Raw genomic sequence first — 14,389 nt, 5'->3', positions numbered from 1 at the left:
CCACCTTAAAAATTTTTTAAATTAAAACAATATCATTATTTCACTGCGAATTCCTCTTTATATAATAGTTTATTTTCCTACTCTAAATCTCCCTAGAAATGTTCAAATTTTACTGAGACCATTGTGCTTCCAACTTCTTCTTGAATTTCATCCAAGTATATTTTCATTCTTATCACTTAATTATAACTAATAATCTTGTACTGCTAAATCTGATAGGTGATTTTCTTTGAATATATTAAATAAATTGATTATAAGTCAGTTAATCAACCATGCATGTAAACAAGGAGATCTGTTGGCTCTGAGCCAGGTATTTGGGTTTCTAAGTGACTGCAGGTAAATGTTCTTGGATTTCATTCTCTGTGGCTTTCTCCTGAAGTGTCTACTAGGCTCTAAGACTCACTTGGATGGAAAGGTTGAGATGGAGGTCTCTGGGTAGAAGTCCAAAACTTCCCCAGGTGGTTGATGGTGGAGAATGAAGCTCTGTTCCCAGATAAGAAAGAAGTAAGAAGCGAAGTATGGGTCCCTGAGCCAGACTCAGGAATCCAAATGCACAAACCATGACTTCTCCAGCTCAAAGTGGAACATGCTTAGACCTAGCAGCAGTGGAGATATTTACAGCTCTGCATATCCACTGTATTTTCTCATTAGCACATTTTCCTCTGTAACTCCAACCCCAAGCACATTTTCCCCATGGGAACTTATCTGGACAGAATGGAAATTTTCTGGGCTGATTTGTTCCCAAGAGACCAGTTAGATGTCAAGGGTATCCAATGCTTATTACTACTCCATGAACTCTTCTGGATTCCAAAGTTATAACGCTGAACCTTTTTATAGTCTTGAGGCAAAGATTTCTCCAAAGCTAAGTCTGATTGTCCCATTTGTTCTTTAAAAAAGTCCATCCAATGAAGACCATACAATCAGAACCCTCATTCTAAATTTCAGAATTGTTGTTCAGAGGGGTTAGATAGATCATGTAGATACAGAAATCAATGAGGGGTAAGACTAAAATATCTTACACTAAAATCTGTACACTAAATACCTTACACTAAAACCTGGAATATATTGATGAGAAAAATTCAATAAGACAAATAGATGAAAAAATATTAGGTGTCCATGGCTTGGAAGACTTAATATTATTGAAATGCTGATGCTACCCAAAGCATTCTATAGATTCATGCACCCTCTATCAAAATTTCCAAAACTTTATTCATAATAAAGCTCAATAAATTGAGTTCCTTAAATTGTGTAGATGAGTTGAATTCAAATAAAAGGAAATTCCTAAAAATAAATGGACAAGTTCTCCTTACAAAATCTGGTTAAAACATAGCAATTTCTGGCTCCATTTATTTAAATCCTGCAATCATGGGTAGTTCTTCAGTCCCAGAACAGATAACAATTTTATAACTGCCTTCCTAATGATTCTTTCCAGAGCCCTCTTTATGTCTTTGTTCCGCAGACTATAGATGAAGGGGTTCAGCATGGGTGTGACCACAGTATACATCACTGAGGCGACTACACTTGAATGTGAGCTGTGGGTAGCAGCAGAGCTAAGATACACTCCTAAACATGTACAATAAAATAAAGAGACAACTGAGAGGTGAGATGCACAGGTGGAAAATGCCTTATACTCCCCCTGAGCTGATGAGATTCTTTGTATTGAAGAAACTATCTTGGAATATGAATAGAGAATCCCAGTGAAGGAACCACCACCCAATATTGCAGCTGCAAAATACATTACTATCTCATTAAGAAACATGTCAGAACAGGCAAGTTGAATCAACTGATTAATTTCACAGAAAAAGTGGGGGATTTCCATGTATGTACAGAAGGACAATCTCAACACCATTGCACTTTGTAACAAGGAATTCAGGGCACTCATCATCCAGGACACCAGAACCAGCAGACCACAGAGCTGGGGGTTCATGATGACCATGTAGTGCAGGGGGTGACAGATGGCTACAAATCGGTCATAGGCCATCACGGTCAGGAGAAACATGTCCAATACTGCAAAGAGTACGAAAAAATACATCTGGGTGATACAGCCTTCATAGGTTATAACTTTGCTCTGTGTCCTTATGTTCTGCAGCATCTTTGGGATGGTTGTGGAGGTGAAACAGATGTCTACAAAGGACAGGTTGGAGAGGAAGAAGTACATGGGGGTGTGGAGGTAGGAGTCTGAGCTGACAGCCAGGATAATGAGCAGATTTCCAAACACAGTGATCAGGTACATGAAGAGGAACAGACCAAATATGAGGGGCTGCAGTTCTGGTTCCTCTGAAAATCCCAGAAGAAGAAATTCCAAAATTTTTGTCTCATTCCCTGGTTCCATGTGGTGAATGTGACTATCAAGAAACAAAAATAACATGACTAGTTTTCTCAGAAATTAGTATTGTAAACATAGTTGAAATTCTACAATTCATATTTTACATTTAATATTAATATCTGTAATTTTCATATGAAAAATTTCCCTCAAGTGATCCCATGTGCAATCTCTGAATACTTCATCCCACATTCAGTCTTCTCCCCATAAAATCATTTATTCTAAACTTTGAAGAGAAATTATGTCATATATTTGGGAGTATAAATTGAAGACTGACTAACTTCTGGATAAAGAGTATACAGTGCTAATATACAATAGTTCATACAGTTCAATGATGGAGGAAGAATAGAAACAAATAAGAAATTATAAAAATTATCAGATAATGACAGTGCTGTAAAGCTAAAAAAATCAGGTATGAAAAAGAGACTTAAAGGGTGTGTTAATTTTTTGTGATAAAGATAAACTTTCTTGGTCCTGGAAACCATTCAATCCTGGATACCCAGAAGAGTAAAGAAGCAAAATGCATTTTACCAAAAAGAAAGGAATGGTATATTTATATGATCAATGTAGAACATCCTACTAGAAAAATTGACAAAAGGAATAAATTAAAAATTCACAAAGGAAAGTATTGAAACTACAACAAAAATGGAAGATTTTAAAAGTTATCTGTTAAAAATATTTTTCTAAATAAGATCAAGCACAAAACTTTTATAATTTGAAGCTCTTTCTAAGTGATATCAAATGGAAACCTTTTGTAATTTGAAACTCTGGTTTTGAGTTTTGGTTCTACACATATTTGCTGTTTGATTTTGGAAAGTCACTGGAAATATTCTAAATGTTAATATCCTCACCCAAACAATAGGAATAGCAGTATCTATCCTCTTGGAGTAGCTGACAGATTTAGTGGTGGTGGTTTAGTTGCTAAGTCACAGAAGCCTGGCAGATTTAATCAGTACACATAAAAAGCTTTGCATAGTTCCTTCCTGATGGTGGGCTTCTCTGGTGGCTCAGTGGTAAAGAATTAGCCTGCCAATGCAGGAGCCACAGGAGATGCAGATTTGATCTCTGGGTAGGGAAGATTCCCCTGGAGAAGAAAATGTCAACCCATTTTAGTATTCTTGCTGAAATAATCCCATGGATGGAGGAGACTGGTGAGCTATAGTCCATGGGGTCTCAAAGAGTCAGACACTACTGAGCAGGCACATGCACTAAACTACAACTACTTCCTGTTAGTAAGTGGTTACCTCTGGCAATGAGATTTGACTGGTTGTTGTTGTTGTTGTTGTTTTCCTTCTTCCTCTCAAATGTCTCCATTGCTTTCCTATTGAGGTTCCTAATACCACCTGTCTTTCACAGGCTGGTACCCCTGCAGCCAGTATTTACACTGACCCATAGAAACCTTTCTATATTACAATGCAGACTGCCCAACTTCCCGACTTAATCATCTCTCAGTGTCTCCCCACTGGAGGATGAACCCCAAATCCCATAATTTCAAACTCTAGGCTTGACTCTTATTATCTGAATCACCAAGTTCATCTCTTTGTGATACCCTCACCCACATCAATTTCATAAATATTGATCTTCAGTCACAGCATCACTGGATATCACAGGCTCAAGACTCAGAGTCTATGTGCATCTGTTTCCCTCTGCTTGGAGAGTCAACTGCTGGTCTATTTGGAACTTTTTATTCACCACTATCTTCAAAATGTCATCTTCTTTATTAGACTGCTGATGTAATCTCATTAATGAATCATTTAAAAATATTCCCACATATAAAGAAGTGTTTCTCTTGCAATAATTTGTAATTTTTGTTTAATTATATACCTACTATCCTCTCTAGACTCTGAGTGCCTTGAGGCATTTATTATTATCATGCATACTCCTCAACACCCCAGACTTAGTTTAGTTAGGAACAGTAGCTGAGTAAATATACATTACATAAAGGAATAAAAGAATATGTTCTCACAGAAGTTGCTGATGATGAAAGAAGAAAAAAAAGCCAAGAAATACTAACGTAGGTATGGAAACATGCTGGAGAATATTTTCCATATTCTGAGATCCAGGCCTATTAAAGGGTCAGACTATGTGATTCATAAGAATAAAATAGAATAGAATAAGTAAAACACAAAAGAAAATATCATAGTGCATTATACATAATAACGGTTTTTTGGTTCTCTTTGTTCAGATGTCCTGGAGAAGGAAATGGCAACCCACTCCAGTATTCTTGCCTGGAAAATTCTATGGACGGAGGAGCCTGGCAGGCTACAGTCCATGGAGCTGCAAAGAGTCAGACATGACTGAGCAACTAACACACTTGTTCAGATGTGTTTGTGTCTGTATGTGTGTGCATATATGCATATGTATCTATTTCTTGCTTGCCTGTGCACACATGCTAGATCACATGTTAAAAGCATGTAGACAGCTTGGACACTTCAAAGAAGTTTCTTATTCACTGAGATAAATGCAAAAATAGGGAAAGCAATCTTGTTGAGGGAAAGCAATACAAGTAAAGAGCTCAACAGAAGAGGCAGGTTACAGAGAGAACAGGCAGCAGCATGGGCACTGAAGTGATCTCAGACTCAAGGGATACCACACTGACCACACTTTTTTTCCTCTTTTTACAAAATCACAGAATCCACATGAAGCCCCTGATTGAATGTTTATTTCATATTTGTTCCTGTGTATTTGACTACATATATTTCTATATGGTTCAGTGGGCTTCTCTGGTAGCTCAGCTGGTAAAGAATCTGCCTGTAATGCGGGAGACCCTGGTCTGATTCCTGAGTCAGGAACAGCCCCTTGAGAAGGGATCAGCTACCCACTCCAGTATTCTTGGGCTTCCCTCATGGCTCAGATGGTAAAGAATCCACCTGCAATGTGGGAGACCTGGGTTCGATCCCTGGGTTGGGAAGATCCCATGGAGGAGGGCATGGCCACCCACTCCAGTATTCTTGCCTGGAGAGTCCCATGGACAGAGGAGGCTGGTAGGCTATAGTGCATGGGGTCGCAAAGAATCAAACATGACTAAGCAACTAAGCACATGTGGTTCAATAGTGGATGAAGCTGACTCTTCTGTTAATTTTCTTATGTGTCATTTTCTTTATTATTTTGGGGCTTTGTTTTTATTCTCTTTTTTTGGAAAAACCCATTGGTCACACTCTACTTCTTTTTTTTATACTTCACTTCTTTTACTTACTTAAATTTTTAAAAAATTATAAGGGAGTGTAGTTGATTTATAATGCTGTACTAGTTTCAGGCATACAACAAAATGATTAAGTCACACAGATATATATATATATATATATATATATATATATATATATATCCATTCTTTTTCAGGTTCTATTTCACTTTCTGATTCTTGTCCCAGAGGAGGAAGCCGCCTCACAGGGTGATTTATAAAATCCTATAATGCCACAAAATCTACCCTTTCTTTCATTTGGTTTATGCCTATGAGCATTCTGTAATACACACATTTATTTTATTGTAATCTTCTTTCTCCATGGGAAAAAAAAAAAAGGGAGATCCAAAAAGCATGGACCTCACCTGCTTTCCTTGCTCTTGTGGCTTCATAAAGGAGTGCATTTATATAAAATGGGTTTTTAGAAAATGGAATTTATGAAATAAATAGGATAGCATGCTAAGTATAGTGGATACAAAACAACTAAACAAAATTGAATAAGACAGTAAGATGAATTTTTGAAAGAAATAATATATAAAATAACAATAGTCAAATTTACACAAGTGAAATGAAATGAGCAAAAACCTAAAAAGAAAGAATAAGCATTATAATTTAAAAAATCATTACAGTAAGCAGTATGCAAAAATATAAATTCAATCTAAATACATATGTGAGTGAAAGTTGCTCAGTCGTGTCTGACTCTTGGCGACCCCATGTACTGTAGCCTGTCAGGCTTCTCTGTCCATGGAATTCTAGAGGCAAAAATACTGGCACTCTGGGCAGCCATCCCCTTCTCCAGGGTATCTTCCTGACCTAGAGATCAAACACAGGTCTTCCACATTGCAGGCACATTCTTAACCATCTGAGCCATCAGGGAAGCCCTAAATACATTTAAATGGATTCAAACATGTTTATGAAAAAGAAATAAGCAATAAATTAGTTGAGTGCAAAAGCATGTGTTCCACAAAAGGGCAACAAGTTATTGCCATTTTAAAAACAGATCTACTCATAAAATTCATAAGGTAGCCCTAAGTAAAAACATGTGGATAAGATGGCAATTCACATAAATGACAGTTTATTATTACTAAGAAGGCAGAAGAATTTCTATGCTTGAAAATCAGTGGAAGGGAGGCCAATATATGACCAACTGATAGTTTTGACCACTTCCAGTTTATGCACTCTCATACAACCCAACAAATGCAGTATACACACATACAAGAATTAAATGGTGCATAGCAAACTTCCTTTCAAAATGATAACCCTTTGTTTGAAAGAACGTAATAAAAACAAGAATAAAGAGAGACTCATATAGGGAATCTGGAGTAGGAGAAGCGGTTGCAGTTTAGAGCAACCATGAAATGGAGCCACGGAAATGGTGCCTGACACACTTGTGTTGGAAGGGGAAGAATAGGGACAGAGAAGCTGCCTGTATCTCTAGTTTTAGCAACAAGACTTGTCAAGGTATCTAAAATACATTTCATGCCCCCTTTCTTCCACCTGTTGCAGTGGGTTTCCTAGCCTTTTCTTAGCCAGAGGTGAAAGAAATTACAAAAGAAGGGGTGTAGAAAAAAAAAAAAAAAAAAGAATAGAACACTCAGAAGCCAGTATGTGAAACAATTTGCATGGACAGTTTACAGTAGAGAAAGTAAATAGCTAATAAGTCCCCAAATATATTCAGCCCATAGGTAGTGAACTAATTGCAAAGTTAACCCCTTTACCATATGCCTGTTTGTATGGTAAATGCAATTTTTAAACAAGTGAACACTCAAATCTGAGTGTTCAAAGACTCTGTGACATGTGTGTCTCAAGAACTGTATTTCCAGGTAGTTACTACAGCCATTGATTCGGATCTTCCTTATGAATGCTCCAATATATTACATCTTAAAAATTAAAAAGTAAATAAAATGTCACTTCACTACAAATCACTTCTAACCAAACAGTTTATTTCCTACTCCCATCAACTGCAAAAGTCCTTTGAAACATTCAAATTTTATTGATCACTATGCCTCCCATTTCTTCTTGAGTCTCTTCCAACTAGATTTGCATTCATATTACTTAATTATCAACTGTAATTCTTGTATTTCTCAATTCATAGGTACTTTCCTTTTAAGTTGTTAAATACATTTGTTATAAGTTAATCAAACAAACAAGCAAACATGGAGATCTCTTGGCTCTGGGTCAGTTGCTTAGGTTTTCAGGTGACCCTAGATAAATAGTGTTGAGTTTCATTCTCTGTGACTTTCTCCTTCAGTGGTTATTTCTTGCTTGGACTCACCTGAGTGGGAAGTCTGAGATGAAGGTCTCTGTGTGAAAGTCCAAATGCTCCCTGAATGGTTGATGATGTTGATTGAAGTTCTGTCTTTAAACAAGAGATGATTAGGAAGCATTGAAGCAAAACCAGACTTGGGAATCTAAATGAAAAACCATGCCTTCTCCAGCTCAAGATAGAATTGCTCAGACATTGCAGCAGAGGAGATATTTATAGTTCCTTATGTTTTCTGTATCTTCACATTATTTTCGGCACATTTTCCATTGTTACTCCAACCCTTGAATACATTATTTCCTCAGGGAAACTTGTCTGGACAGAATGGAAATTTTCCATGCTGATTTGCTATTCCCAGGTGAACAGGTTAGAAGTCAGGTGTATCTGATTCTTACTGTTACTCCATGAAGTCTCCTCTCTCCCAGAGGTCTGACATTGAAACTTTTTACAACACTCAAAGTTTTCTTTCATGTCTAAGTCTGAGGAACCTGTCTTGACTAGGTCACTTGGCCCTCTGAAGCACTGGCTTGTGATGGGAACACAACTCCTGATATCTCCAGAAAATTACTGCTTCTTCTTTGATAAGTGAGAGAAGTGTGTATCTTTGTTATAAAACCATCGGTAAAATAATCCTAGGCTTCATAATGCCTTGAACACATCAATAAGATTTACATGCTTTAAATGCATATGAAAAGTTGATATTTAGTCCTTTATTTATAAACCGTTTGATAATTATAAGATATCCACTTAGATCTTTTAATACACCATAGGCTGAGCTTAGAGTCTTACATATTATTTCATTTATGTTTTGCAATAATCCATCTTATGAGGATTGTACAATAATGAGCCTCCTAAATTTGCAGTGATTGCAATTTGGATAATTGGCCTAAAACTTACGAACTGAGTAAGGTGTGTGTTTTGATTAGAACATGAGATATTTCTAGTTCTCTCACTCCAGGCTAAGGCTTCTCAATCAGAGATAATTTCATCTTCTGAAGACACTTGGCAATATCTGGAGAAATTGTTGATTGTCATATCGGGGGAAGTGCTACTCACTGACAGTGGGTTCAGGCCAGGGATACAGTTTAACAGTCTGAAAAGTAAAAACTGACCACACCCTAGAGAATTATCCAGCATAATGTCTACAGTAGCGAAGTTCAGAAACACTATTCTGAGAAAGCACTTCTTCCAACATAGATGTGAACACGAATCACTAGGGTATTCTGTTTAAATGAAGATTCAAAATTGGCAGGACTTTTAAAGTGTTACACTCAATATGTCAGTAAATGGAAAACTCAGCAGTGGCCACAGGACTGGAAAATGTCAGTTTTCATTACAATCTCAAAGAAGGGCAATGCCAAGTTCTAACTACCATACTGCTGCTGCTGCTGCTGCTAAGTCACTTCAGTCATGTCTGACTCTGTGCGACCCCATAGACAGCAGCCCACCAGGCTCCACCATCCCTGGGATTCTCCAGGCAAGAACACAGGAATGGGTTGCCATTTCCTTCTCCAATGCATGAAAGTGAAAAGTGAAAGTGAAGTCGCTCAGTGACCCCATGGACTGCAGCCCACCAGGCTCCTCCGTCCATGGGATTTTCCAGGCAAGAGTACTGGAGTGGTGTGCCATTGCCTTCTACAGTTGTGTTCATTTCATATGCTAGTAAGATTATGCTCAAAATCATTCAAGCTAGGATTCAGCAGTTCATGACCTGAGAATTTCCAAATGTGCAAGCTGGGTTTCAAAGAAGTAGAGGAACCAGAGATCAAACTGTCAACATTCTTTGGATCATGGGGAAAGCAAGAGAGTTATAGAAAAAATCTAACCCTGCTTCATTGACTACAATTAAACCTTTGACTGTGTGTATAGCAAGAAACTGGAAAATTCTTAAAGGGATGGGATCACCTTACCTGTCTCCTGAGAAACCTGAATGTGGGTCAAGAAGCAACAGAACTGGATATGGAACAACTGACTGGTGCAAAATTGGAAAAAGAGTATGAAAAGGCTGTAGAATGTCACCTTGCTTATTTAACTTCTATGCAGAATATATCATGTGAAATGCAGGGCTGGATGGAGCACAATCTGCAATCAAGATTGTTGGAAGAAATATCAACAACCTCAGATATGCAGATGATATCACTTTAATGGAAGAAATTTAAGAGAAACTAAAAAGCCTCTTGAGGGTGAAAGAGGAGAGCGAAAAAGCTGGCTTGAAATTCAATATTTAAAAAACTAAGATCATGGCATCCAGTCCCATCACCTCATGGCAAATAAAAGGGAAAAAGTGGAAGCAGTGGTGGATTTTATTTTCTTGGGTTCCAAAATCATTGTGGATGGTGACTTGAGCCATAAAATTAAAAGATGGTTGCTCTTTGGAAGGAAAGCTATGTGAAACCTGGACAGCATATTAAAAAGCATAGACATCACTTTGCCAGCAAGGGTCCATGTAGTCAAAGCTATTGTCTTTCCAGTAGTCATGTATGGATACGAGAGTTGGACCATAAAGAAACCTGAGCACCAAAGAATTGATACTTTCAAGTTTTGGTGTTGGAGAAGACTCTTGAGAGTCCTTTGGACTACAAGGAGATCAAACCAGTTGATCCTAAAGAAAATCAACCCTGAATATTCATTGGAAGGACTGTTGCTGAAGCTCCACTACTTTAGCCCCTTAATGCGAAGGGCCAACTCATTGCAGAAGACCCTGATGATGGGAAAGGTTGAAGGCAACTGGAGAATGGGGCAGCAGAGGATGGGATGGCTAGATAGCATCATTAACTCAATGGACATGAATTTGAGCAAACTCCCATAGATAGTGGAGGACAGAGGAGCCTGGCATGCTACAGTCCATGAGGTTGCAAAGAGTAGTACATGACTTAGCAATTGAAAAACAACAACAGGGCTGCCCAGAGATCCTACATTTGTAATAAATTCCCAGATGTTGTTGATGTTGTAAGTCTTACCCTGTGGACCACACTCGGAATGTCAGCACTGTGGTCCAGAGTGAGGTGTAGGTCTTTTAGGTCTTCTCTATTAAGGATCTTCCTTTCCACCTTTGGTCTGATGTAAGGTGGTCAAATGTTGAACTCAGTCATTCTACTAGTGCATATACAATTTAACATGTGCCTCTTGTGTATTTCACTCTTGGTACGAAGTAATAATTTTGACCTGTGCATCCTTTTGTAAAAGTGGGTAGATTTCACCTAAGCAGTTATTGTCTAAGTTGATAATATTTTAGATATCACAGGAAATTACTTGGCACAGACAGATGCTCAATTAATTGCACCTATTATGACTATGTCTGAGTTCAGAATTGACTAAAATCATTGGGACTCCAGAGAATCTCTTAAAATAAGAAGGGAGTCCAGGAATACTCTGGTCGTGGGTTGAATTGTGATTATAAAGGCATATCTCCTCCCAGAATTTCACACAGGGAGGAGAGTGTTTGAGCGCCCACCATTCTGTGCCTTGTTCTACACAGGGACATAAACACTGACCCCCTCATGCTGGCTTCATATTATCTCAGGAAGAATTTTTAGACTCTCTCAAGCTATTTTACTGTTTCTATGGTCTACTCAGAATATGTGCAAAGCTTCCATTTATTGGTGAATCATCGTATTTCTCCCACTCTTTTTATTTTCCTTTGTTGCAAGTCTGTAGCATAAAATTCATAAGCAATTGATGTCAGTAGTAGTACGAAATACTTGTGTTTGCTTCTGCCTTGAGTAGCATTTTTATTTTTCAAAATTACTGCATTACTCCCTTATTCTCTTAAAAGGAATGTACCTCCCATCCATTACTTTGTGCCTTGAAGGTACAATTGGGAGGAGTACATGTCCCCACTTGTGAATTTTGACATGACATGCTCAGAGCCTAAGGAGAAGCTGTAAGAGGCTTTGGAAGAGGCCACCCTTTCTATTACTATTACTGTTCCCCTCTATCATGAGAATGGGCATTTTCCACCTAGGAGCTGGTCCACTGGTATGGCTCCCAGACATACAGGTAGCCTAGCACAATATGGCCAGAGCCATAGACACTTTGCAACATGCATTTAATATAATAATAGGTAAACAATTGTTATTCTAAGCCACCATGTTTAGGGATTGCTTGTTGCTGCAGCAAAATTGACTACTATACTACTTTGCATACATACTAAGTTGCTTCAGTCATGTCTGACTTTTTGCAACCCTAAGAATCATAGCCCACCAAGTTCCTCTGTCCATGGGATCCTACACACAAGAATACTAGAGTGAGTTGCCAAGCTCTCCTCTAAGGGATCTTCCTGTTCCAGGATTGAACCCGCATCTCTTGTGTCTGCTGAATTTGTAGGTGGGTTCTTTACCTCTAGTGCCACCTGGGAAGCCCCATGCCCCTTTCAGTTAAGTTCAGTTCAGTCGCTCAGTCGTGTCCGACTCTTTGCAACCCCATGAATCACAGCACGTCAGGCCTCCTTGTCCATCACCAACTCCCGGAGTTCACTCAGACTCACATCCATTGAGTCAGTGATGCGATCCAGCCATCTCATCCTCTGTCGTCCCCTTCTCCCCCTGCCCCCAATCCCTCCAAGCATCAGAGTCTTTTCCAATGAATCAACTCTTCACCTGAGGTGGCCAAAGTATTGGAGTTTCAGCTTTAGCATCATTCCTTCCAAAGAAATCCCAGGGCTGATCTCCTTGGAATGGACTGGTTGGATCTCCTTGCAATCCAAGGGACTCTCAAGAGTCTTCTCCAACACCACAGTTCAAAAGCATCAATTCTTCGGCACTCAGCTTTCTTCACAGTCCAACTCTCACATCCATACATGACCACTGGAAAAACCATAGCCTTGACTAGATGGATCTTTTTTGGCAAAGTAATGTCTCTGGTTTTCAATATGCTATCTAGGTTAGTCATAAATTTTCTTCTACAGAGTAAGCATCTTTTAATTTCCTGGCTGCAGTCACCATCTGCAGTGATTTTGGAGCCCCCCAAAATAAAGTCTGACACTGTTTCCACTGTTTCCCCATCTATTTCCCATGAAGTTATGGGGCATGATGTTTAATGATAATTAATATTTATCTACCAACTAAATGGATGCTACAGGATACAGTAGTTCAAGTACGTATTCTCATGTGATGTGCACATGGGAATAAAATCTCTAAAAGAAAAACCAGAACCTGAAACATTTCAAATATTTAAAAATTTAATCCTAAGTACTTTCATCCAGTCCCCACTAGTTTAATTACTGATTTATGGAATGATAATAAAATAATTACATAAATACCTTATTTTCTGAACTCAAATTATCCTCAGTTTCCTTCCCAAACTCAGGAATCAAATAGAGTTAGATACCAAAGTGCTACTTTTACTATTTGGGGAGGGAACTGGCAATTCACTCCAGTATTCTTGCCTTGAGAATCCTATGGACAGAGGAGCTGTGGGGTCGCAAAGAGTTGGACACAACTGAGTGACTAATCCATGCATGCTTGCACTATTACACCTTTTATTAAATATTAAAGAAATATTCATTCTTTCCCCTCTCTCCCTCTCTCTGTGTCTCTCCAAACAACATTAGAGAGAGTTGTAAAATTCAGTTCCTGTCTAGATTGTGGAAATCTGGAAAGCACTTCACTTTAACAGGAAAGGGGCAGATAAACTACTAAATTGTATCTTTTCTTGAACCTATTTAAGAGTGGCAATCTCAAAGCAACCATTTATTCTGAAATCTAAGGTGAATCAGGTGCATCCAATAAGAGGGACTTAAGGAAGTGTTTTCTTGGGGGACTATCATGGGAGAAAGGTCATGTCAACATTCATCAGGCAAGGTTTCAGGTAAAATCTTGCTGTTGCTCAGGTGATAAGTCATGTCTGACTCTTTGTGACCCCATGAACTGCAGCATGCCAAGCTTCCCTGTCCTTCACTATCTCTGAGTTTGCTCAAAAACTCATGTCCCTGGAGTCAGTGATGCCATTTAACCATCTCATCCTCTGTCACCCCCTTCTCCTCCTGCCCTCACTCTTTCAGCATCAGGGTCTTGTCCAGGAAGTCAGCTTTTCTCACTAGGTGGCCAAAGGATTGGTGCTTCAGCTTCAGCATCAGTTCTTTCAATGAATATTGAGGGTTGATTTCCTTCAGGATTGACTGGTTTGATCTTCTTGCTCCCCAAGGGACTCTCAAAAGTCTCCAGCACCACGAGTCAAAAACTTCAATTCTTTAGTGCTCAGCCTCCTTTATGGTCCTAATCTCACATCTGTACATTACTACTGTAAATACTATAGTTTTGTTGGCAAAGTGATGTTTCTGCTTTTTAATATGCTATCTAAGCTTTCCTTCCAAGAAGCAAGTGTCTTTTAATTTCATGGCTGCAGTGACCATCCAGGGTGATTTTTGAGCCCAAGAAAATAAGTAAAAATCTTAGAGACTATTTAAAGATCAAGTGTGGATTGACTACCATGAGAATATAAAATTCCAGGAAAGGTTATAGTATTTCATTGCAATTATCAGGTAACTATGCAGATGGTGAGAGAATGTTTCATTTTCCACTTAAAGCCCTTGGATACAGATATCAAGATATGGTAGTTGAAAACTGAGCTTTGAAATGTCAGAAATGATAGGAATTGACAAAAAAAATAAATAAAAGCAAACTAG

At 38.5% G+C, this 14,389-nt stretch overlaps 1 protein-coding gene across 1 annotated transcript; it reads right to left on the bottom strand.

Moving 5' to 3' along the window:
• Positions 1-1,360: 1,360 nt before the first annotated feature.
• Positions 1,361-2,329, bottom strand: LOC139183963 (olfactory receptor 7A10-like). The gene has a single exon (XM_070792259.1). The coding sequence runs from the start codon at positions 2,327-2,329 to the stop codon at positions 1,361-1,363; it is 969 nt and encodes a 322-aa protein (XP_070648360.1).
• Positions 2,330-14,389: the final 12,060 nt, after the last annotated feature.

This window comes from Bos indicus, chromosome 7 (assembly GCF_029378745.1).
Source record: "Bos indicus isolate NIAB-ARS_2022 breed Sahiwal x Tharparkar chromosome 7, NIAB-ARS_B.indTharparkar_mat_pri_1.0, whole genome shotgun sequence".
In the NCBI taxonomy this organism is placed as follows: Eukaryota; Metazoa; Chordata; class Mammalia; order Artiodactyla; family Bovidae; genus Bos; species Bos indicus.
This window is presented reverse-complemented; position numbering and strand designations above follow the sequence as displayed.